Below are 26,790 nucleotides of genomic sequence, written 5' to 3' on the forward strand. Positions count from 1 at the left end.
CACCTGCTGCTGTATTCCTGAGAAAATCCAACCCAAGGAAAATAATGGCACATCATGCTAATAGCTCTCAGTGAAGTTGCTGCATAGAGAAATTCCCAGCCCGTGTCTCACTGCCAAAGGTTTAGCAGTTCCCAGCTTGAGGGAGGAGGGTGGGAAGGGAACCTGCCAACCCTGCAGCGTGTTTGCTTTGAGGCTTTCAGGTCTCTGCCAACTTTCAACAACGTTGAGAGGTAAAGGACACTTCCCTAGACTCCAGACAGGAATGCCTTCTGTTCAATGCCCAACACGATTGTAGATGCTGCAGGAGGTAAAATCTCCTTCCAGTGAACCACAGGTAAACTGTGTGACATACAATTAAAAAGCAGTGTAATTGGATGTGAAATTATGGAGAGCAGACAAAAATCTGGGGAACAAGAGATCACTAGAGGTTCTAGTCGTTAGTAAAGTCATTATGGAGTATAGGGAATTATGTCAAGCTTTTAAAGTATGTAGCATTCAGAAAGCTCCAAGATATTCTGATAGTTACATTACCCCTAAAAATAGCGGGCAACATATACACATTCTTATTTCTAATTAATAGTAAATAATAACATTAGTTAACATTTCTTGAGCGCTTCCTACGTGCCAAGTGCTGTTCCAATCACTTACATGCCTACACTGATCTAATTTTCAGAGCCCAATTACACAGGCATTATTATTATTAAACCAATTTTACAAAGAAGACTGAACCACAATGCCACATGATGCCATGTGCCACTTCTCTGCAAATGCATGCCAGAATGAAAGCCAAGTTAGAAAAGATAAGACTATTCCTAAAGTGACATATGAGCCATTTCTTGGGACCTCATAGCTGGTATCTTTGAGTGACTTCAGAAGAGAAGAGTTGGTAGCAGTGTAACCCAGCAGCCCCTGGGTTATTAAGCATTCCTGGTGGCTTTATCTAGATAGCTTAGCAGATTCCTCTGTAGAGCCGCTGAGTCCCCAGAACCATGGGAATGGCATCATTTTGAGTGTATGAACTATGATGTCAGACACAAGACTTGATTCAAATCTTAGCTTCACTATTCCCTTGGTGGGTAACTTTAAACAAGTTACTTAGTTTTCCTCATCTGTTGGACTATATGAAAATTCACCCATACATTGATTCATTCATTTAATCTACAAATATTGAGTATTGACTGTAGCCAGCACTGTGCTACTTGGGAGGCTGACAGGTGGAGGACTGCTTGAGCCCAGGAGGTCAAGGCTGAAGTGAGCCATGACTGTTGCCACTGCACTCAGGCCTGGGCAACAGAGCATGACCCTGTCTTAAAAAACAAAAATAAAAATCCCAAACAAAGAAGAAAAGTAAAGCACTTTGAGTGAGAGCCACCAGAAATACAAACAAGATGGATTTAGACTCCTAAGAATTTAAGATGTTGGTATCATCAGATATGGACCATAAAATATCAGTGTATTACAGAGGTAAACTTTTAGCACTGAATTTTAAAAATGAGCAAGTAATAAAAAAACTATTAGGACTGACCAGGCAGGTTAAAACGAGAACCAAACATGTTTTTTCCCCCTAAGACAGGGTCTCACTCTGTTGCCCAGGCTGAAGTGCAGTGGTGTGATCATAGCTCACTGCAACCTCAACCTCCCGGGCTCAAGTGATCCTCCTGCCTTAGGCTCCCAAGTAGCTGGGACTATAGGTGAACACTACCACATCTGGCCAACTTTTTAATGTTTTGAAGAGATGGGGGGGTCTTACTTTGTTGCCCAGGCTGGTCTTGAACACGTGGGCTCAAGGAATCTTCTCACCTTGGCCTCCCAAAGGGCTGGGATTACAGGCATGAGCAACTGTGTCTGGCCCCAAATACAACTTTTTTAAATGAAAACATTTTTAAATTAAAATCGCAGTGAATAGTTTCAACCAGCAGATGTGAACAGAGAAATGGAATATAGATACGAAGAAATTATGCAGCATGTGGCTCAGGGAGACAAGGATGGAAAGTATGAATGTGAGATTAAAAGACAGAATGGGCAGGTGCAGTGGCTCATACCTGTAATCACAACCCTTTGAGAAAGCTGAGGCAGGTGGATCATTTGAGGTCAGGAGTTCGAGACCAGCCTGGCCAACATGGTGAAACCCCACCTCTACTAAAAAAAAATTACAAAAATTAGCCAGGCGTGGTGGCAGGTGCCTGTAGTCCTAGCTACTCAGGAGGCTGAGGCAGAAGAATCGCTTGAACCCGGGAGGTGGAGGTTGCAGTGAGCCGAGATTGCGCCACTGCACTCTAGCCTGGGTGACAGAGCAAGATGCTGTCTCAAAAAAGAAAGAAAAAAAAAAACCAGAATGAAGACTTGACACTTGTAACTTGAGTCTCAGATAGAGACAATGAGATAATGCCTGATGATTTTTCAGAAACGACAAAAGACATGAATTCATAGATACAGGGAGCATACTGTAAACCAGGTAGGATAAACAGAGTTCCACACTTAGACACCTTAGCAGGAAACTAAAGAACACCAAGTCAAAGGCATCACAAAAGAGGCCAGAGATAGATCACCTATTAAAAAAAGTGCCATGCTGATTTCTGAAAACCAACAATGGAAGCCAGAAGTCAGTAATATGATCCAGTATTTCATTAACTTAAAGAAGCCATCAATGCTAAATCACACCACTATTTTATTCAGCACCAAAAAAGAAAAAAGGTGATGTCAAAGTATGCTATGCACCAGAATATCTGAGATGTAAGAAGTAAAGGTATACAAGGAAATTGGTAAACAGGTGGTAATTTATTTTATACAAAGATGTGTGTATAAGATAATAAAAATATCTAACTTATGGAGTTTTAAAAATCAGAAGTTAGAATATTGGCCCACAATAGCATGTAAGTAGGGAAAGGGTTGATCAGGCTTACAATGTTCCAAAGTCCATTGTTATTAAAGAAGGGGTTATGATACCAGATAACTTCAGATTGTGTTGAGTATGGATTTTAAAAGTTCAGGAGTAAACACGAGAAAAACAAAACGTCAAACCTAGTACAGAGGGAGAAATGGAATAATAATAATAAAACCAAACAGCCAATCAAGAAGTGATGGGAAAAATGCACAAAAGAGAAACAAGCAGGTCAAAATAACATCAGATAAATCTTCATGTCTTAGGAATTAGAATCAATGTAAACAGAATAAATTTGTTTACTAAAGGATAGAGATGGCCAAGTGAAAAACCAGCATCTAGGTTTGACTTACAAGAGATAAAACGAAACCATCAACACGTGGAAAGATGGGAGGTAAAGGGATCAAAAGGTACACACTACATACCAACTAATGCTCTATCGAGATCACAGAAAACAGATATTTTTTTCCCTAAGACAGAAAGCATTAGCAATAAGGAAGTCACTGCATAACAAGAAGAGTTCAACTCACCAGGACAACACAAGCATTCTAAACTTTATTTACTCAATAGAATGTATAAAGTTAAAACTAACAAAACCAGAGAAACTGGCAAATCTATTACAGTGAGAGAATTCGAAATACCTTTGTCAATTATTAATAGGTCAGACAAGAGTTAGTAAAGATACGAAAGATTTGAACGACCCAATTAACAAGCATTGCCACGTATGTAGAAAACAACACTTAGAGGCTAGGTGCCTTGGCTTACACCTGTAATCCCAACACTTTGAGGGGCCAAGACTGGAGAATCATTTAAGCCCGAGTCCCAGACCAGCTTGGGCAACATACTCAGCTACTCAGGAGGCTGAGGTGGGAGGATTGCTTGAGCCCAGGAGGTTGAGGCTGCAGTGAGCCAAGATCATGCCATTGTACTCCAGCTTGGGGAACAGAATGAGACCAGTCTCACAAAAAAAAAAAACCTGGCCATACCTGGACATACAAGTCTCAAAAAATTTCTAGCTAGGCATGGTGACTCATCCCTGGAATCCTAGCTATTTGGGAGGCTGAGGCAGAAGGACTGAAAAAGGCCAGGTGTTGGAGACCAGCCTGGACAACATACTGAGACCCCCATCTTTAAAAATAAAAATTAAAAAGCCAGTGCCTGTAGTCCAGGAGTTTGAGGCTGCAATGAGCCATGGTCACGCCACTGGACTCCAGTCTAGGCAACAGAGGGAGACCCTGATGCTAAACAAACAAAACCTCTAATAGGTAATGCAATTTACATTTGTGTTTCCTAGGGCGGCTGGAACAAATTATCACAAACTCAGTGGTTTAAGATAACAGAAATTTATTCTCACAGTTCCCTGGAGGCCAGAAGTGCAAAATAAGTATCACTACACCAAAATCAAATTGTTGATGGGATGCTTCATACTCCAGAATTTCTAGGAGAGAATCTGTTCCTTGATGCCTGCCGTCTTTTGTGGCTACTGGTATTCCTTGATTTGTGGCTGCCTCACTCCAGTCTCTGCCTTCATGCTCACGTTGCCTTCTCCTCTTCTGTCTGCAATCTCCCTGCCTGATTAAAGACACGTGTGACTGCATTTAGGCTCAATCTAGATAATCTAAGAAAATCTCCCCATCTCAGGACTCCCAATTTGTTTTGATTTTTATTTATTTATTTATTTATTTTTGAGATGGAGTGTTGCTCTGTTGCCCAGGCTGGAGTGCAGTGGCGCGATCTCAGCTCACTGCAACCTCCGCCTCCCGGGTTCAAGTGATTCTCCTGCCTCAGCCTCCTGAGTAGCTGGGACTACAGGTGCCCACTACCATGCTGGGCTAATTTTTGTATTTTTTTTAGAGATGGGGTTTCGCCATATTGGTCAAGCTGGATCACTCCTGACCTTGTGATCCACCCGCCTCGGCCTCCCGAAGTGCTGGGATTACAGGCTTGAGCCACCACGCCCAGCCAAGATCCCCAATTTAATCACATTTGCAAAGACCTCATTTCCATGTAAGGTAATATGGGGTTCATTGGATTAAAACCTGATGTCTTGGGGGCCATTATTCAGCCTAAATACAACATATATTTAGATACTTTGTGCCTGGATGAGTTCTCATTACTTTAAATGTCTTAACTTACTCTCAATCTATGACCTAGGTGCTATTATTTCCATTTTTCAGATGGCAAAACTGAGGCAGAGAAAGGTTATAATTTGCCCAAGCTTTGTCATACTCACATGCTCTTTGACCACATGCAATTAGTTAGAACCAATAACAAAAGCTAGGTTTGAACTTTCTATTCTGAAATAATTCCAGATTTACAGTAAATCTGTGAAACAGTAAAAAGTATCCATATCACTTAAATTTTCCAAAGGTTAACATCTTACCACATTTACTCTACCATTTTCTCTATGTATAATTTTTCCAGAACCTTTTGAGATTCAGTTGTATATACAATATTCCATTAACCCTAAATGCTCCAGTGTGTAGTTCCTAAAAAACAAGGACTTTTTCCTCAGGTAACCATGACATTACTATCAAAATCAGTAAGTCACACTGATATAATGCTATTCATAATTCACAGACCTTACTCAAATTTTACCAATTGTCTCAGAAATGTCCGACAGAGCAAAAGTTTAAAAAATGCTGTCTTATAGGTGATGGGGAGGAAGGCAGCACATCACGCTGCATGTGTGTACCTATGCAACAATCTTGCATGTTCTTCACATGTACCACAAAACCTAAAATGCAATAAAAAAAAATCCTTTCTTGACCAGGATCCATCTAGAAACATGAGCTGCATGTGCTTGCCACATCCCTTTACTCTACTTTAACCTGAAATTTTTGACAACTATAGGCTGGTAATTTTGTAGGATATTCCTCAGTTTCGCTTTTTCTGATATTTCTCTCCAATATGTTCATGTTATGCATTTTTGGCAGGAATATCACATAATTAATGTATCTTCAGCACATTTTATCAGGATTCACAAAATATAAAATTCTTATTAACAGTGATATTAATACAATCTTTTTGAAAAAGAAATACATTTATAAAATTCTTAAATCTGTGCATTTAAAAACACTTTAAAATAATTAACAGGTCAAATACATCATAATGTAAAGATACACATGGAAAAGCAATAAAAATGTGTACATATACATGCATGTACTCATTCATGGGGTGAAGCAAAGGAGGTAATTCAAATAAACTCAGATACTAAAAATGGGAAAAACCTTGAACATGAGTGAATTAAATGTCCAACTTATGAAACAAGAAAAACAACAGAACAAACCATCAGAAAGCAGAACATAAACGAGAAGGGCAGAGAAAATGAGTAAAGCTAAGGTTGGTTCTTTAAAAAAATTAGGAAAATAGACAAACTTCTGGTAAAATGGCCAAGGAAAAGAAAGAGAGAAGATACAAATACCAGAAAAGGAAGTATATGTATCCAGGAGAGCTTTAGAAATAAGAAAATTCCTTGAGCTACTTCATGCTAATACACTGTAAAATGGGCAAATGCTTAGATTTATTTTGTCAAAATTGACAAGAAAACAATAGAATTCCTGAATAGTCTAATTACAATGAAAGAAATATAATCAGTGGTTAAGTCTTCCCACCAACAAATACTAAGACCAGACAGCTTTATAAACTTTTAACAAACAGATCACTCCAATCTTTTACAAATCCTTACAGAGAACAGGAAAATGGGCAACACTTTCCAATTCATTTGATGGAGTTATAATCTTGACACTATAACCTGACCAAAAAAGTGTAAGAAAGGCAGACTGCAGGCCAATTTCACATACATGCAAGAATCCCAGGTAAAATACTTGTAACAAACTGATTTTAGTAATGTATGAATAATGAAATATAACCAAGAATGCAGAAGTGATTCTTGTTTACTCTCGTAGTGATTTTTGTCTACTCTAGTCTTTCTGTGTTCAAATCTTTTTTTTTTTTTTGAGATGGAGTCTCACTCTTGTCGCTCAGGCTGGAGTACAGTGGTGCAATCTCGGCTCACTGCAACCTCCACTTCCTGGGTTCAAGTGATTCCCCTGCCTCAGCCTCCCAAGTAGCTGGGACTACAGACACACACCACTGTGCCCAGCTAATTTTTGTATTTTTTTTAGAGATGGGGTTTCACCATGTTGGCCAGGTTGGCCTCGAATTCCTGACCTCATGATCTGCCCACCTCAGCCTCCCAAAGTGCTGGGATTATAGGCGTGAGCCACCGCGCCTGGCCCACCTGTATTCAAATCTTATCTGGTATGCATTAGAACATAAAATCAAGTCAACAAAGTTAAGTCCGAAACTTTTACTGCACTATTTTGAAGGTTTGGAGTATATTGTTTTCTTTTAACATAACTTTTCATGTGCCCAGCCAGAAAAATACATTTTCATGTCATCATGTTCACCCTTGAGTGTCAGATACAAGAGGGTGCTTGCCAAATCGAAGCAATCAAAGCCACAGCTCAGAAATTTTGAAATCGCTAAGGGATTTTCTAGCCAGAATTACAACTGTTTTCTTTTTTTGAGACAGGGTCTCACTGTGTCACGCAGACTGGAGTGCATGCAGTCATCCAATCACAGTTCACTACAGCTTCTAATTCCTGGGCTCAGGCAACCCTCCTGCCTCAGCCTTCCAAGTAGCTGGGACTACAGGTGTGTTAACGCCATACCTGGCTAATTTTTAAATTTTTTAATTTTTTGTAGAGATAAGAGCTTGCTATGTTGCCCAAGCTGGGCTTGAACTCCTGAGCTTAAGCAATCCTCCTGCCTCGGCCTCCCAAAACATTGAGATTAGAGATGTAAGCCACTGTGCTTACCCTACAACTATTTCCCTGGGATAAAAGAAAAAGTATTTTGTATACTTGTAAACGAATCTCTCCTCTATCTACCAACACTACACCAAAACCAGCCAACCAACCAGCCAATGTGTGAAAGTAGATAAAATACTGCCCTAGTCATTGTGGTGTCACCATTTCTACAATAAAATGAGAGGAAAAAAGGGCAAACAATTGTTTTTCATAAAGCTATATTTATTTCATTTAAATGACAACCTTTATTCTGAAATTGTATTCTTCCTAATTTTAGAGGCTAAGATATATTTTCTTTTACATATGCTGATAACAGATGGTTATTTGGTTTTTTTGTTTGTTTTTGTTTTATGTCCTTAGCCGGCAAAATTAAAAGCCAGAAACTAAGGCCCCAATTTTTTTTTTTTTTTTTAAATACAAATCTACTGATGCTTAAAACTCAGAGCTTAGGAACCACAGCCTAGGTAGGTAAAGGCCAGTCTTCTTCTTGTATATTTCATAGTATTGAATTCTGTCTTGGTGAGCTCTCCATACAAGTTATGAAGCAGGATATAAGTCAGTCTTATATTAAGTCAGTGTAAATATGGCCTTAATTTCAAGAAATGTATTTTTGTTGTGCACCATGGTTACAGCATGTTTTATTAAAACTAATTATATCAGTACCTACCTATAGAGTATCAATTTAAAAAGTATAATGCCATTTCTATGATGTCATTGCTTTTATAGGACTAGCCTGTGTCACATGTGTGAGCAATTCTGATTCAATGCAGGAACAAAAAAGGCCGGGTGTCCAAGCAGGCCACTTTTCTGGGTCAGGGTTTCAGTGGTACCATGTACCAGTCTCAATGTACACTTTGGCCTATTATAAATCATACCATATAGCTTCGTTATTTACATACATTTAAACTGAGAAGAAATATACATTATAAGAAAGCATAGTTTAGTGGGTTTCATGTGTCAGAAATAACTCCATATTTCACAATTATTTTTATGTCATTAGTTACCCTTGATAACAAACAATTCCATATAAAGGTACAAACTGGAACATAATTTTATAAAACCTTAAAGAGATCTTTGTAAATTGCAGTGTCTGCTTATAAACAAATCAAATCAATTAATCTCCATTTCTTCAAAGTGTCAAAAACAAAAGAGTAGCTAGACATTACTTTTTAGAATCAGCTTCAGAGAAAATACAGAAATAATGATCAATGGCATTTTCGAGCAGATAAAACTGCTGAGTTTTGTGTTTGAGTCTATCATTCTGTGATTTGCTATGATAGCATTCCTTCCGATTAGCTGGTCTTGACAATATCAGTTCTACATTCATTTGATATGAGCATTTATATTATACTTCAAAATTACCTCTGGTAGTATCCAGAATATATGTAAGAACCCCTAAAAGTAACTTCTGTTTTCTTCTTAAGATAACATTTAGTCATTTTAATAACTATTGAAACAACAACTTTAGATTTTCAAGACCAGTAGGGTGCCTTGCAGTGAGCATGCATATGCTGGAGCATCTGGCCAAGTTACAGTGGAGTTATCAATGCTTAGTTCTTCTTGATTTTCTTCAGATAGCGAGCCCTTGTAGACTTGTTCATATCTATGATTAATTTAAAATAAATCCAAGAAGGCAGGACTGAGATGATCGAGCCCTAGGGAAACAGAAGGCGAGAGATATGTAATTACAGCCTATCATTTGGGCTAAACTGAAGCATATGATTTAATGTTTTATTATAGTGTTATTTATAGGTATATTTTTTAATTCTTGGGTATACAGCCATTATAACAAGACATAAATGTCTTTTTCGTATGTTTAGACAATGCATATACCTAGGCTATTACATACTATCCTGTAACTCAATGGGAAACAAACCCCAAGCCAGAAAGTGATTGCAACTCAAAAAATCTACGTACCATAAGAGCATGGATCAGGTATCCATTGGTTCGGGATTGCAGGCCTACTGTTTTAATTGCAGACTTCACAAACGTCTCTGAAGAGGGCTTATCCAAAGTTGGCTTTCGGATCTTAGCCAGTTTTGTAGCTACGAAGTATGGCAGGACACTCTAGAAAGGTAACACCCACCCAGAAAACATGCCATTGATTAGTAAGGCCACAAACACAGAATGTACAGTGGTGCTTGACTGCTCTTAGTGGTTGAAACATCTGTATCTTTAGAGAGAGAGAAGAAAAGAGAAGCGGCTATCTAAAGCCAACTTGATAGAACACATGATGGCATTAAAAAAAAAACTGTAACAAATCAATCTCTCAATAAAACAGAGTTTGAGACCAGGGAAAGTATTAAAAATAAGCAGAAATCTACCTTTTTGAACCTTTATTATTTTTTTATTTTTTTGAGAGGGAGTCTTGCTCTGTCACCCAGGCTGGAGTGCAGTGGCATGATCTCAACTCACTGCAACCTCCACCTCTCAGGTTCAAGCAATTCTCCTGCCTCAGCCTCCTGAGTAAGCTAGAATTACAGGTGTGTGCTACCACGCCAGGCTAATTTTTGTATTTTTTAGTAGAGATGGGGTTTCACCATGTTGGTCAGGCTGGTCTTGAACTCCTGACCTTGTGATCCACCTGCTCGGCCTCCCAAAGTGCTGGGATGGCACCTTTCTGAACGTTTAAAAAGGAAAGCATCAAATAGAAATCTAGAGAGCACAGATTCAGCATAGGATACTTTTTACACTTAGTAAACTGAACGTTGTGACAGAACCACCAAGTAGGAGATTTTTGATACTTTATCCTTCTAAAGAGATAATACCAATTTTCTCAATAATTGATGGCTAATTAAGCTTTTCTATTGGCTTTGGTCCTACTAAAATAGACATCTTATTTTCTCAGCCTCGTGCTGCTACTTCTCTCCCCTAGTTTCTTACCATTCTACTTCTAAGTTTTATAAAGAATTTTATTGATAAGATAGAACCACCTCCCTTTTTCTGTTTGCTTTTTAGAGGGAACACAGTACAACAATATGGAAACCATCTGGGTAACTAAAAGACACCTGACTAGGTGGGTGTGAGGTGACAGATCTGGACACGACCTTTAGAGGACTTTGAATACTGCTAAGTTCCTTATTGCTTATGCTTGCTGCATTTTGGATGTGATTCGACACAGAATATAAGGAAACCCTATTATAACAAGTCCTGAGTCATGATACAAGAGGTCCTTCTATAGTTTGAAATAACTTGGGCATGGTAGTTCAACAAAGAGTGAATGTATTGTTTATCTCACATGTATGAAGTATCACTGCAATGATATTTCTTTTCTTTACTTCTTTTTTTTTTTTTTGAGGCAGGGTTTTGTTCTGTCGCTTAGGCTGGAGTGCAGTGGCATGATCATAGTTCACTGCAGACTAGACCTCTTGGGCTCAAGTGATCCTCCTGTCTCAGCCTTCTGAGTAGCTGGGACTACGGGCATGCACCACCAGGTCCAGCTAATTTTAAAATTTTTTGTAGAGACAGGGTTTCACCATGTTGCCCAGGCTGGTCTTGAACATCTAGGCTCATGTGATCCTTCCACCTCAGCCTCCTCAAGTGTTGGGATGACAGGTGTGAGCTGGCACATCTGGCCCAATGACACTTCTATTACAGAAAAGGAATGTTTCTAACACACAGTGGTCAAAATCGTAAAACTTCATTATACTAGAGGTAGAAATCCAACTGAGTTCTGTTCCATTCTATGGATTTCCTTCCTGAAAAGAGGGAAGGTCTCCTGCTGAGACCTGGCAGGAGTGGTCCCATGTCTCTGAGTTTTTGTGTATGTATGTGCTTTGCATTTTTCCCACTCCTAAGTAAAAGTTAAGGAATGCAACCCACTCTCCTTTACAGGTTAGATGAAACCTCAGCCTCCCCATTAGAACCAAGAACCCCAGGGCCCAACTGCTGTCACTCTCCATCTGTCTCTTTCCCTGTCCCTGCAGCTACAAACTCATGCTAAGGAAACTAATTTCACTGAAGTACTTCAATATTCGAGCCAATTTTGATTAGGCAACTTTTGATTTTTGAGAATTTGTTTACTGGGATTATCACTATACATTTATCCCTCACTTAGCAAAAAAAAATTTTTTGTCAAATCTTTCTCTTTTTTTTTTTTTAGGATGGAGTCTGGCCCTGTTGCCCAGGCTGGAGTGCAATGGCACGATCTCAGCTCATTGCAACCTCTGCCTCCCGGGTTCAAGCGAGTCTCCTGCCTCAGCCTCCCAAGTAGCTGGGATTATAGGTGCCTGCCACCATGCTGGGCTAATTTTTAGTATCTGTAGTAGAGACAGCATTTCACAATGTTGCCCAGGCTGGTCTCTAACTCCTGACCTTGTGATCTGCCTGCCTCGGCCTCCCGAAGTGTTGGGATTACAGACGTGAGCCACCACGGCCTGTCAAATCTTTTAAGAACCATTTTGCCACAAGGATATAGTCTACGAGAGCACACATGTTGCCGTGAGATCTCAGTCTCAGGCTGAGTAGGAAATGCAGAGTTCAATGAAGCTCTCACAATGGGTCAGTAAAGAAAAGGTCATTCCCAGAGCAAAGCCGAGTAGTAAGGAAAGAGAGTATCTGCAGATACCCTGGTCTCACATAATGAAGGAACATAAGCAAACCATTTCTCATCTCTATGCGTTAAGTTTAAAGGTCACAAAAAAGTGAAGATTAAAAAAAAATTCCAAATATAGATCACAAGCCTGCTAAAGGTATTACAAGGTTTTAAGCTTTTAGAGGTAGAGATGGTCTAATCATTATATCTCTCAATTGCATTATAATGCTTTGTTCTTTTCTTCCATCCTTCCTGCCATCTTCTTCCCTCCCTTAATATGTACATGGCATAAACTGGACTATTTTGATCTCGTAGGAGAATTAAGTTGCACTGCCTGACTGAACCACTTGATGGTGCCACAAGTCAACTTGTCATGCAGCTAAACCGTAGACCTAGTCTAGTGAACCCCCAGATCAAGGGGTGGGGACAAGAGATGCAAACTCAGGAATTCCAAGTTGGGTTATGTTTTTCCAGCTAAGAAATGTAAATTCTTTTCTGGAAAAGATATTTATTTCCACAATGGTTTAAAATCAAGGCAGTTAACATAGCCTAGTGGAGGGTTCAAAGATGAAACAGCTTTTGAGCTAAGTCTTGAATGAAGTGCAAGAATTTGCCTGATTGTAAACAAACAAGGGAACAGCAGGAATCGAGAAAAGGAACTAGAGAAGAGCATGATGTTTTTCAGAGAACTGCATAGGTCAGTATGGTCAAATGCTGGAAATGTGTGAAGTGGCAGGAGGGAGGCAAACAGCACAGAAAACTGAATCCAGTCAGTGGGCGGTATCCATTTCCAAAACACAAGCTCCATGAAGACTTGGTCATATTCACCACTCTTTTTTCAATGCTTTAGAACAGTACTTGGTACATAGCAGGGACACAGTTAATATCTATGGAATGAGTTGGCAAAAGATACTTCATTACGGACAGCACTGAGGAACAGTACTGGGGTCTCTTTCCACTGCTATGATCCAGAAAATTAATTACACCAAGAAGTTGATAATATGAACATTTAAGCCAAAATTTTAGATATTCTGAAGCATATATAAGACCACCTATCTAAACAGGCATACTTACAGATATAGCTACTTGCCAATAATTTAAAAATAAATATTCCAAGTTATGTGAAAGTAAAAAAATATCTTAGATATCAAAAAGCCATCTAGGTACATCCTTAAACTGTTAAATAAAATCCCAACAAAGGATAATTAATTGATTTCTCCTGCTTATTCAGGAAAACATTATGGGAAACAGGTCAAGAAGATACTTAAACTTCTATAGGAAATTGTGGGCAGAACAGATTTTTCAAGTTGCTCAAGCTCAACAAATTTCCATTACAAATATTGCCAGCTCAGAAACAACCTGACCTTGAGAGCTGCAGATGTGGGCAAGTATCCTGGTCTTCAAATTTAGAATTCTCAAATGGCAAATAATGAATTAGGCCATAAAGCAAAGCTGTTGGTGCTTCCTTGTTCAGCCTATTTAAAAAAAAAAATCACTGAGGACAACTTGGTATCTTTTTTCCCATCCACTGGAGCAGCTTGCTTAGATAACTGGACTTCATAGTACAATTCAGGGGTGAGGGTCTTGATTCGGAACAAGAAGGCTTATGGCTATGGAGTAGTGGAATGAAAGATGCCCGAAATTGCATGGCAGATATTCAGGAATGAAGCATTGAACCTTGGAACTTAACATGGTAGAGCATCTTTCAGGGGTCATCATCTGTGTAAACATGCCTTTCAATCTAAAATGACCAGAACATCACATGACAATGATTTGGGAAAATGTAGACCCAGAAGACACCAGGGTCTAGTCTATTGGCACAGTATGATTGTCACATCTGCCTTTACTGAGTATTACATTCCACCATGTAGCCAGCAAACACTCTTAAGGCAGAAACTGGGGTTCCTATGAAGAATATTAAGACAACTCCATTTCCTGATATCTGTGCCTACTATTTCAGGATCTGGTATACAAAAACTTAAATAATTATACACATATATTCTAGTTTTGGAGTGTGTATTACTTTACTTGCAGACCACGAAATGAGCTTTTCCATATAAAGCCCCTTGATCATCAAATTGGCAGAAACCCTTAGACTTTCTAGAAATGTTAGGAAAAAAGGAATCATTCGGATGGTGCAGAGATCCCTGGTTATACAACAATGAAAAAAGGCCCCGTAATAACAATACGTGTAAATCTTAGCACCTAAAACCAAAATGAAGGAGTTCAAAATATCGTGCTGTATACAAAGATCCTTGATAAATATTGGCTGACTGATAATCTTGTAAATAACCTGCCTCCAAAGATGTGGAATTTGTATGTTAACATTCAAGGAACAAAAAGAAAAACAGTGTAATCTCACAAAAGGCATTCAGTTAACACCAGACTATTTCCTGAACACCTACTAGAACAATGTTTTAGGCAATGGGAATTTAATGAATAAAATTCATTGTGAATAAAATCAGAGTCCCTAATCTACAGAGCTTACATTTCAGTAGGGTAATACAGACCACAAACAAACAAACAACAACAACAAAAAGGTGTACAGTATTGGCAGGCGATGAAAAAAAAACACCTGGGTAAAAGAGCTGATGGAGGCTGAGCCTGCAGTGGGTTCTCAAGAAAGTCCCCTTTGATGTGGTGACCTATAAGCAAAGATCTGAATGAAGAGACAGAGTTGGCCAAAAGGATATCTGGGTGAAGAGCCTTTGAGACTGAAGATATAACAAATGCAAAGGCCCTGAGGTGAAGGCGTCATCAGGGTGTTTCCAGAATTGCAAGGAGGCCACAGAAGTAGGGAGATGGGAAGGGGACATGATAACACGGAAGTCTGAAATCAGAACATTGAGGGTCATAAGAACTCATGGTCTCAATCTGAAAGAGATGAGAAACCGTGGAAGAACTTTTAGCCTAGCAATGAAGTAACTGGATTTTTTTTTTTTTTTTTTTTTTAGATAGTCTTACTCTGTCGCCCAGGCAGGAGTGCAGTCGTATGATCTTGGCTCACTGCAACCTCCACCTCCTGGGCTCAAGCCATCCTCTCACTCAGCCTCCCAAGTATTGAGGACCACAGGCACACACCACCATGGCTGGCTAATTTGTGTATTTTTTGTAGAGACAGGGTTTTACCATATTGCCCAGGCTGGTCTTGAACTCATGAGCTCAAGTAATCCATGCGCCCAGCTGGATTTTATTTTGAAGAGATCATTCTGGCTGCTATGAGTAGGCTGTAGGGGTTGTTAAACCAGGATGGGTGTAGGAAGGCCAGATAGAAAGACACTGCAAAATGTCCAGGACAAGCTAAGATGGAGGCTCAGATAGAGTGATAGCAGTGGAGGTCATGAGAAGTGGTCAAATAGTGGGTATGCTGCAAGGATTTCCTAAAGGATTAAGTTTGGGATGTAAAAAAAGAGGTGGTAGGGTAACAGGAAAAAAAAATCAGCATTGGTTAAAATCAGACCAACTTGAATTCAAATTCCAGCTTGACCGCCTAGTAGTTGTGTGATCTTGAGCAAAACACGCAATGACTGAGCCTTAGTTTTGTAATTAGAGGCTACTGCATTTTCCATATTATACTATCATGAGAATTAAATAAAATATTATCAGTTAAAGAGGGTGGAATTTGAACTCTAGTATGTATTAGCAATTCTTTTCTTTTCGCTTTTTTTTTGAGAAGGAGTCTCACTCTGTCGCCAGGCTAGAGTGCAGTGGCGTGATCTCGGCTCATTGCAATTCCTGCCTCCTGCTTCAAGCTATTCTCCTGCCTCAGCCTCCTGAGTAGCTGGGATTACAGGTGTGCACCACCACACCCAGCTAATTTTTGTATTTTTAGTAAAGACAGGGTTTCACCATATTGGCCAGGTTGGTCTTGAACTCCTGACCTCGTGATCTGCCCACCTCAGCCTCCCAAAGTGTTGGGATTACAGGTGTGAGCCATTGCACCCGGCAGCAATTATTTTCTAAGTTTTCCAATATTTATATTTTTAGAATGAATTTGGAAAGAAGAACTTGGCTTTTTATATCCAATAAGAGGTATAAGAATGCCAGTTTCCGTAGAGAATATCTGACTGTTGAGGAAACCAACTGAATATCTTAGTTCTCATGGACACACGTGACCTAAGCTGTACCACACAGACCTAAGCTTGTAGGTCTTATGGAACAACCCTGTTGTAAATAGCCAAGAAAAAAGGACATCATCACTGACAAAATCGAGATTCGGCTGGTTGGATGGGATCTAAGTCCAATAATGCCAACAGGACTAATTTTACTATTCTTAAGCCATTTTTCAAAATTGGTGTAGTTGACCATATATGAACATTTCCAGTGGAATTTTTACATTATTTTATAGCTCCCCCTATTTAGACTCCATATGCACAAAAGACACACTTTATTACCTCCTTTCATAGTCATTGGCAATTAACAGGAAGAATGGATGGAGACTTACATTTGTAATCCCGGTAGCCATTTCTCAATATTTAGCTTTCTAGTTCTTTGAAGCCCAATAGAACTATATGAATATTCTAAACAATAAAATAGTGTAAACAGTATAACAAAAAATATAAAAGAGGAATTTTTTTTTCGAGAAAGAGTTTTGCTCGTTACCCAGGCTGGAATACAATGGCACAATCTTGGCTCACCGCAATCTCCGCCTCCCGAGTTTAAGCCATTCTCCTGCCTCAGCCTACCTAGTACCTGGGATTACAGGTGCCTGACACCACATCTGGCTAATTTTTTGTATTTTTAGTAGAGAATGGGTTTCACCATGTTGGCCAGGCTGGTCTCGAACTCCTGACCTCAGGTGATCCGCCTGCCTCGGCCTCCAAAGTGCTGGGATTACAGGCATGAGCTATAGCGCCCAGCCCTAAAAAATTCTTAAATTTTGTTTTCTGTCATCTCAATTTGTCCTATTTGTTTTCTAAATTTCATGGATTAACCCAAATTTAGTCTATTCTGATTAAAAACTATATTTTTACCTGAATTAACAAAACCACCAACTCTCATCACCAAGATAAAGGCACTGGAAGGTTGTAACAAGGGAATGGAGCCCAGAGGATTTCCTTTTTTTTTTTTGAGAGACAGGGTCTTGCTTTGCCATCCATCACCCAGACTGGAGTGCAGTGACGCAATCACAGCTCACTGCAACTTCAACCTCCTGGGCTCATGTGATTCTCCTGCTGAAGCTTCCTGAGTAGCTGGAACCACAGGCATGTGCTACCATGCCCAGTGAATTTTTTTCTATTTTTTGGAGAGACAGGGTCTCGCTATGTTGCCCAGGCTAGTCTTAAACTCCTGGGCTCAAGCGATCCTTTGCCTTGGCCTCCCAAATGCTGGGATCACAGGCATGAGTCACTGTGCATGGCCCCAAAAGGATTTCTTCAGGTTAATAAGTTCAAATGTAAATGGCATATTCTTTTGTAATCTCCTGCTAAGAATGAAAAAGTCCACTTCATTTTCAGGGCAGCTGAAATTTCTCTAGGTTTAGATGACTCTACCTTCATCCCCACCTTTCTTCTGGTAAAGGAAACCTGAGGGGACAGTGTCCCTTGGCAGATGATCTCCTTTTACGATCATTTCCAGAGACCTGGGCTCCCAGGTCAAAGGAAGGAAACTGCGTGGCGCAGAGCAACACCTCTTTGAGAAACAGGACGGCACTGCAGATGGAGTTATTCAAACCAAGATTGGTACATTCTCTACACTTGCCTTGTTCTTGAACATATCACCCTTCTTTAGTTTCTTCTCAGCACGTATCATTGTATATAATTGTCTTATTTGTGGATTTGTTTCCTGTCTCCCTCCCAATAAACGTAAATTCAACCACAGCAGGAGCTCTTTTGCCAGATTATTAAGTGCTTTCTAAATATTTCTTGACTGAAGAAATGTGGAACATGATATATACCTCTAGTTTTGGGCTTACTGTGGGTGTAGTGTGTTTGTTTGTTTGTTTATTTGAGATGGAATCTCGCTCCGTGGCCCAGGCTGGAGGGCAGGGCGCAATCTTGGCTCGCTGCAACTTCTGCCTCCCAGCTTCAAACAATTCCATCTCAGCCTCCCAAGTAGCTGGGATTACAGATGACTGCCACCATGCCCAGCTAATTTTTGTATTTTTAGTAGAGATGGGGTTTCAGCACCTTGGCCTGGCTGGTCTTGAACTCCTGACCTCGTGATCTACTTGCCTCAGCCTCCCAAAATGCTGAGATTTCAGGCATGAGTCACTGTGTCCAGCCTGTAATGTGTTAAATAACTGTCTTTTCTGTGTGTGTGCCTTCAGGACAGGGACTGGGTCTTATTCATCTTTGCTTCCTAGACGTTTAGCTAAGGGCCTGGTAAATAGCAAGCACAAGCTGTTTAATAAACTAAATTGACCTTAGGCAAGTTTCAGGACTCTTTTTATTTTTATTTTTTAAGACAAAGTCTCATTCTGTTGCCCAGGCTAGAGTGCTGGTGTGCGATCTCAGCTCATAGCAACCTCGGCCTCCCAGGTTAAAGCGATTCTCGTACCTCAGCCCCTCAAAGTAGCCGGGATTACAGCCATGCACCACCATGCCTGGCTAATTTTTGTATTTTTAGGAGAGATGGGGTTTCACCATGTTGGCCAGGCTGGTCTTGAACTCCAGACCTCAAGTGATCCACCCACCTTGGCCTCCCAAAGTGCTGGGATTATAGGCGTGAGCCACCGCACCCGGCAAAGGACTCCTGTTGATCCTGTTTCCTATTTGTAAAATGGGACTAGGTTAATACCTATGTAAAATGAGATAACAAAAGAGGTGAAAACATGGGCATATTGTTGATATCCAATAAACATAAGTTTCTTTCCTCTCTTCTTCACACTTTATATATCATTTCCCAGCTTGCAGTGTTTTTATCTCACATCATTTATCCCACTTGCCAGAAGGGGAGATTAAAGGTTAAAGTAATCAAGCAACTTTCTGTAGGTCCGATGATCACCCCGTGTTGAAGGCAGAACTCAAACCTTGGTCTGCTGACTCCAAGCTCCGTGTCCTTTCCTCACTGCCTCTAAGCACACCGATGACCAATGCAGTTTACATAAAACCAAAGCCTAGATTGAGGAAACCGTGACCATGCTTTAACTGTGACTTTTCATTTTGAAATGACTACATATCCAGCCAGGGCTTCAGGAATTCTTTAGTATCAAAAATCTCTTTATGAGGCAGGTTTGTGAAGAAACATCACTGATGCTAAATCTGGGGGAAATTTTGATAACGATCAATATATTTGCACAGTTTTAGGGTCCCCTCACAGATTGCTTATTAGTGCAAGGGAAATAATAGTAATTATATGGCAGAGAAGCGGGGTAACACCTGGAGTCGGGGGGTCAGAGACATTGCCACCAATGAAGAGCAGATGGATCTTGTGTGCCTCCCGGAGTGATCCCCGACAACAGAACATCACATATATATGTGATATTTTGGCCAGGAAAGTCAAATATAACCCAAATCTCACTTTTGGGTTCCTCTGAGGAAGCATCAATGAAATCCCAAATGAGGAATGTATAATTAAAAAGGAGAAATACCGTACTCTTAAAAAATGTCACTGTCATAAAAGACAAAGAAAGGTTTTAGCTATATCCCAAGTTAAAGAAAACTAAAGAGACAGGACAACTAAATATAATACCTGATCCTAGATTGCATTCTTTAGTGGAAAAAGAGGAGAGAATAAAGAATATTATAAGATCAAAAATTGGGCACAGATAGTACATAAGATAAAATTATTGCATCAGTGTTAAATCTGAGTTGATATGGGTATTGTGGTTATATACGAGAATATCCTTACTCTGGTTGGGTATGGTGGCTCACACCTGTAATCTCAGCACTTTGGGAAGCCAAGGTGGGAGAATCACTTGAGCGCAGGAGTTTGAGATCAGCCTGGGTGACAAAGTGAGACCCTGTCTCAACAAAAACTGCTAGGCTTGGTGTGGTGGTATGTGCCTGCAGTCCTAACTGCTTGGGAGGCTGAGTTGGGAGGATCACTTGAGCCTGGGAGGTCAAGGCTGTAGTGAGCCATGATAGCTCCACTACACTCCAGGCTGGGCGACAGAGCAAGACTCTGTCTTTGAACAACAAGTAAACAAACAAACGAACAAACCCTTATTTTTAGAAGTACACACTCAAGAATTTAGAATGAAGGACCATAATGTATGCACTTACTCTCCAATGATAAAACAAATGTGGTAAAATGTTAACAGTAAGTAAAGCTAAGCAAAGGGTATCAGAGTACTGTTTGCACTATTTTCATGCTTGTAACTTTTCTGTAGACTTGAAATTATTTCCACATATATTTTTTTTAAACCAGAAGGCTTATGAAAATTTTGCAGAATAAGAGTTCAAGAGGTGTAATTTTAGGATTTAGTCTTAGCTACTTCCTCCTTGCTCAGTATTGCTAGTTAGTACAGGGTAGACAGAAGGATCCCAGGGCTAGGGCTTGGTAAGTAGCCAGTCAAATTACTCATAATAATTTTGCCTCCTGAAAGATACAAGTGTCTTTTTTTTTTTTTTGGACTGGGCTTTAATTATAAGGTAATGAGAACAAACAGTCCTCATCAACAGACTACACTTTTGATAAGGTTTCCTTGAGAATGTGCTTCTCATCCTCATTCAAAATCAAATAGTCTCTCAGGCCCATAATTCACCTCCAGGGCATTTATATCACTTGTTGTTGTTACTGCAATTTTGCATTTCCAGGAAATGTTTATATAATGGCAAATCTTAATTCTTGAAGGCAATTGTAAATGCTCTTATAAATTACAGGAAAGAAGTTAAGAAGTTGAGGGAAAGATGGGGTGAGAAAAGCAAAAGAATAATATTAAGAAGGAATATAAAACAATCTAGAATTTGAATAATATACCCTCTTCCTTCCCCAAAAGAGCAATCTGATGTACATTCACATGGAGGTAGACCTAAAAAAATTGCTTTCTTTGAAAGGATTAGAAAAAAATGGAAACTTGGCCACATAATAGTCTAGAAGCCATTCAGATATAGAGGCTGAAAATTCAAGACCAGGAGCATATAGGAGCGACAGAAGAAGCTTAAAAAGCCTTCAAAACAGATTCCTACCGGTACAGATTTGTACCGCAAAGCTTGACCACGCACAACCAGAGTTTTCTGTGACGCCATGGAAAAGGTAGGTCTCCCGTTTGCCACGAATGACAAGTGCCACCAGCAACACAGAGACACACAAGATAAAAAGCCCTGTTCTCAAAAATACATGGAAGTGGGGAGACAGGGGAGGGCCAGACAGTAGCAGGCAGAGGTATACAAGGAGCTCTAATGAGAGCCCCAAGAAAGGCCTAAGCAAATGTGCCAAGAGGCTGAGAGAAGGCTTTCCAGGGCAGGGGAACTGTGACCCAAGCCTTGAGAGAGGGACGAGGGCCACAGGGCTCAGGTGCAAATGGGGCTGGGGGGAAATATGGTGAGTAGAATTGGAGAGGAGTTGGGGAAAGGATGCCAACAGAGGAGCCAGTCATGGGCAGTTCAGAGGGCAGTGCGTGTACTGGACACGGGATGTCCACTCTGGTCTGAACGTGGGTCGGGGAGGATGATGGAGTGGCAAGGAAGGAGATGGTCTTGTGGAGTTCAAATCTAATCCTAAACCTTATGGGCAGCCACTAGAGGACCAGGAAGGAAAGCAACATTATCTGATTTGTATTTTAATAAGATCACCCAGGAAACGTGTGGGCTGGAGTACAAGACAGAATCAGCTGATAAATACTCCTAGTCCAAAAAATCTGTGGGCATAAAACACCACCAAGGAAAAACCAATCATGTTTAACTCTGAGCTTCATTCAGATTACCTTTCTTTTGCCCCTTTGATCAGAATTAATAAGAGGTTCTCTTTCTATTCTACTTCAACATTCTGATGTATTCACATAGAATGACTGTACTTTCCCTCACAAACATTTGAGTCTTTATTTTTTTCATCAAATTTATTCAAAGTTTAAACCCTGAATGAATTCTTATGACAAAACACAATGACGGATAAAATGACAAAGTTTATAATTCATTATTAGGGAAAAACAAACATTATTGAAATAAAATATTTCAGAAGACAAATGCTAATGTGTTTTTATAGTAGCTTCTAGTCACACCAGATTACTAGGTGGAAAATCTGGAGAAAAGATCTCTGAGGAAAACAAGTGAGTTGCTTGCCCGTGCTCACAAGGCCTAATGCTACCTTCTGTCACTAAGACCCTTACAGCTTCTGGTCACTCTGCTCATAGGTCAACCACCAATGGACCTTTTTAGCATTCCTGCCTGGTCTCAGTAGGTGTTTACAAATTATCAAGTTAATAGCTTGATTGCAATTAGGTTCATCAGAATGAAAATGGTATACCATTGCATGGCATGTGATACCTTCCCACGAAAACCTTCTCATGGCATGCAGTAGCTTCTCACAAATGCTTTACTGGTTTCCTTGTTACTGAAATACAACATATTCTACATCAAAGACTCAATTACTAGCATTAATATGACTAGTATCAAGGAAAGGGGAAAAAGAGAGTACAGTAATTTAGTGTAAAATCCAGGATTCTAGAAAACTTGTTTTCATGAACGAAACCTGTATATATGGAAAGCTGCAGGTCAGAAATAACACCAAGTGGCTATGACATCTAAGGTTCCCTTGGATGAAACTCAGGTCGGGGTTTAGAGGAAGCAGGCTCTTACTTGAAGCTGGAAGGTGAGAAAACAGTCATCCCTTCCTTTCATTGCCATTCTATCTCACAGTAGATGATTTAGTTCCCACCAGTATCTACTCCATAAAAAGATTTAGAAGCTACATGACATGACATTTAAGCCCATCTTGACAGTCTACAGGGCATAAAGGAGGAAACAGAACTAACCAACCACCTTCTGGTTCCATCACTCCCTGAGCACAGATGGATCCAATAAGTGTTCAATGCTGACCTACAGGCCTGGAGCAAACAGCCTAGTGGTTATGAACAAATGCTTTAGTGCCAAACAGACCCAGATTTGAGTCCCGGTTCAACCTGGACAAGTGGCTTACCCTCTCTAAGCCCCAATTTCTGCAATTAAAAAAAAAAAAAAGATAATCACACTATCTTATGGGATTGTTATGAGATGCAGTAAAATGATACATATAAAAGTGTTTAGCACTGTACCTGAAAAGTATCCACTAAAATATTTGCTATTATTATTATTATTATTATTATTATTATTGTTTTGTTTTGTTTTGTTTTGAGACGGAGTTTCACTCTTGTTACCCAGGCTGGAGTGCAATGGCACGATCTCGGCTCACTGCAACCTCCTCCTCCTGGGTTTAGGCAATTCTCCTGCCTCGGCCTCCTGAGTAGCTGGGATTACAGGCACATGCCACCACGCCCAGCTAATTTTTTGTATTTTTAGTAGAGACGGGGTTTCACCATGTTGACCAGGATGGTCTCAATCTGTTGACCTCGTGATCCACCCGCCTCAGCCTCCCAAAGTGCTGGGATTACAGGCGTGAGCCACCACGCCCGGCCTCACTAATATTATTTTGATGGATCATTTGGGGCTTCAGGATACAAACACTAAAATGCTGGGCTCATAGGAATGAAAGCCACAGTGAACACCAGATGTGCGTAGAGGTGGGTTAGCTGATGGGCAGGAGCAGGAAAGAGGTACAAATTGCAATGTCTCCCAAAACATTTTTTAAAAAGTGCCTGAGCATGGAAATATTATTTCTTTCCATTGAAGAATGGCTAATTTGAGATTGTCACCCTTCAAAACTCCAATATTTGCTTTCTGTTTCACAGAAAGCAAATTTTGCGTTTTCACAGCATTGTATCTGCTAGCTACATAATAAACTCAAAGGTGTATAAAAGTTAACTGAAAGTGAATCAAAGAGCTACAACTAGAAAACTCTTACAGGAACGCAGGGGCAAAGCTTCATGACATTGGATTTGGCAAGCATTTCTTGTATCTGACACCAAAAGCACCAACAACAAAAGAAAAAATAGATAAACTGGACTACATCAAAATTAAAAACTTCTGTGCATAAAAAGGCATTATGCAAAAGACAGAGTAAAATGACAACTCATGAAGTGGGAGAAAAATCTTTGCAAATCATGTATCTAATAAAGGGGCAACATCCAGAATATGTAGATCATTCCTATAACCCAATGACAAGAAACCAAACAACATGATTTTATTAAACATAGGCAAAGGACCAGAATAGACATTTCTTCAAAGGTGATATACAAATGACCAAATAAGCTCATGAAAAAATGCTCAATATCACTAATCATCACGGAAAAGCAAATCAAATCCATGAGGAGATACCACTTAATACCGATTATGATAGCTATTATAAAAAAAAACAAAATAGAAAGTAACAAATGTTGGTGAAGATGTGGAGAAACTGCAACCCTGTACACTTCCAGTGGAAGTGTAAAATGGTGTAGCTGATATGGAAAATAGCATCAAAGTTCCTCAAAAAATTTAAAACAGGATTACCATATGACCCAGTATTTCCACTACTCCGTGTGTATGTGTGTGTGTGTATACACACATATATATATATGCTGTGTGTGTATATATATACTCACAGTAGTGGAAATGTATATATGTGTGTGTGTGTGTGTGTATATATATATATACACACACACACATACACACACACACAAAAGATTCGAAAACAAAGTTTCCAAGTACACCCATGCTCATATTAGCATTATTTACAATATCCAACAGGTGGAAACAACCCAGATGTCCATTGACACGTAAATGGATAAGCAAAATGTGGCCTATTTACAATGGAATATTATTCAGCCTTAGAAAGGAAGAAAATTCTGACACATGCTTTAACATGGATGAATCCTGAAGACATGCTAAGTGAAATAATCCAGTCACAAAAGATCAAAGGCTGTATAATTCCACCCATATGAGGTACCCTAAGAGTAGTCAAATTCATAGAGATAGAAAATCAACTAGTGGTTGCCAGGGGCTGGAGGGAAGGGGAAATGGGGAGTTTGTGTTCGATGGGTACAGAGTTTCCATTTGGAAGATGAAAAAGTTCTGGAGGTGGATGGTGGCAATGGTTGCACAATATGTCAATGTACTTAATGCCATTGAACCGCATACTTAAAAATGATTCAAATGGTATATTTTATGTTTATTTTATCACAATTAAAAAAGAGAGAGATGCTGATAGTCTTGGTCTTTCAAAATAAAACCCTAAGAACTTAAAAATTATGCTTCAGCTATTTATACTGCATTTAGTTCGACTTTAGGTATCCCCATTTAGAAATTCTAGGGGATAATTTTTTAAAAATCTAGACAAGTGCATTAAGGAAAAAGAAGCCATGTTTTTAATGGTGTGCTAACGTCACATTCAATTACCTAGGAATATGATTTTCTTTTGTTGCCAAGACAGCAACAGTTGCTCTGGAAACCACACAAAAACAGGGGTACTTAAGTGAAACAAACTCCACTCACCTGCACAAAGATGCCCTTGCTCCTATACTCCTCATGGAGGCACCGAGAGAAGAAATCTACAAAAGTCTGGGAGGGCAGTGGGAGTGAGAAGAAAACACACACATTACATCAATCTGCCTGATTTGTAGCCATGGAAACAAAAATAATAAACTAACCATAATTAAACTAACCATTTAATGCTGTAATTTCTCATCATTTTTTTCATTTCAAATGCAGAAGAGAACTTAGAAAAACACCTCAAAACCTCAAGTTGTTTTTATCTGCCACTAAATGAAGTATTATATTACGAAATATAATATCCAGATCAAATTTTGATTTAACTGGAAAAGGCTCTTCTTATCCTTTTCTCCCCCCAGAAAATTACTTTCCAAGAAAAAGTATTTTTCTCTTATATAACAAAGGATGCATTTCATCTCTCCACTTGCCACTCAAACAGAAACACAATATGAAGTCTGTTCAACTCTGTTCTATGGGGATTGTGTTGTTGCTAAAAGAACAGAACAAGCATCCTCTTGGTGCCTGGGGATGACAAGATCCAACAAGTATAGAGGTGAATGTGACAGCCCATCTTCTTCTGATACTACAACCTTAAATGTATTTGTAAAATACAATGTGCCATTTTTCAAATGTGGACTCAACCTCCGACTAGAAATGCAAAGAATCAATAATGACTTTTCAAGGGTCCTAATGAGTAATAGTTTTGTATCCATGGATTAGAACAGATAAGTTGAAGTTCACAAATCCCTTCAAGAAACATGGCATTCATTTTAAACTTGCCTACAGTATGCTCCCAGATTTAGAAAGTAGATTGTAGGGGTTGGGAGGTGGTACCAGGCTTTTTCAAAAGACAGTAGTGACTGTCTCTTCACATGAAAAAGAAGTTGGAGGTTTTGCTCTTTTCCTTCCCTGCCATGTTTCAAGTTCTTACTGTATGTATTTTTGTTTAGTTTTCCCTAAAAGCCTGCTTAATTTCAACATCTAAATCGTCATTTTCCCTTCAGAGATGTATTTGTTGCCTCAACAATGTATCTGAAGATGATACCATTGACCTGCAGGCAGGAGGAGATGCATTCTAAATTACTTTCCTAGTAGTAATGTGAAGAGGTTAATGGT

General features: G+C 39.5%; 1 protein-coding gene across 2 annotated transcripts in view; it reads right to left on the reverse strand.

The window, feature by feature from the left end:
• Positions 1-6,384: 6,384 nt before the first annotated feature.
• Positions 6,385-26,790, reverse strand: part of HSD17B12 (hydroxysteroid 17-beta dehydrogenase 12) — a 177,894-nt gene continuing 157,488 nt past the window's right edge. For both annotated transcript variants that reach the window (XM_012452399.2, XM_012452397.3), the window contains exons 9-11: positions 25,678-25,743; positions 9,613-9,762; positions 6,385-9,350 (exon numbers count right to left, since the gene is read on the reverse strand). In XM_012452399.2, the coding sequence (XP_012307822.2) occupies positions 9,246-9,350; positions 9,613-9,762; positions 25,678-25,743 (321 nt within the window). In that variant the 3' untranslated portion in view covers positions 6,385-9,245. The remainder of the gene's footprint in view (positions 9,351-9,612; positions 9,763-25,677; positions 25,744-26,790) is intronic.

This window comes from Aotus nancymaae, unplaced genomic scaffold (assembly GCF_030222135.1).
Source record: "Aotus nancymaae isolate 86718 unplaced genomic scaffold, 86718_ANA_hifiasm-v0.15.2.pri h1tg000059l, whole genome shotgun sequence".
NCBI classification, from domain to species: Eukaryota; Metazoa; Chordata; class Mammalia; order Primates; family Aotidae; genus Aotus; species Aotus nancymaae.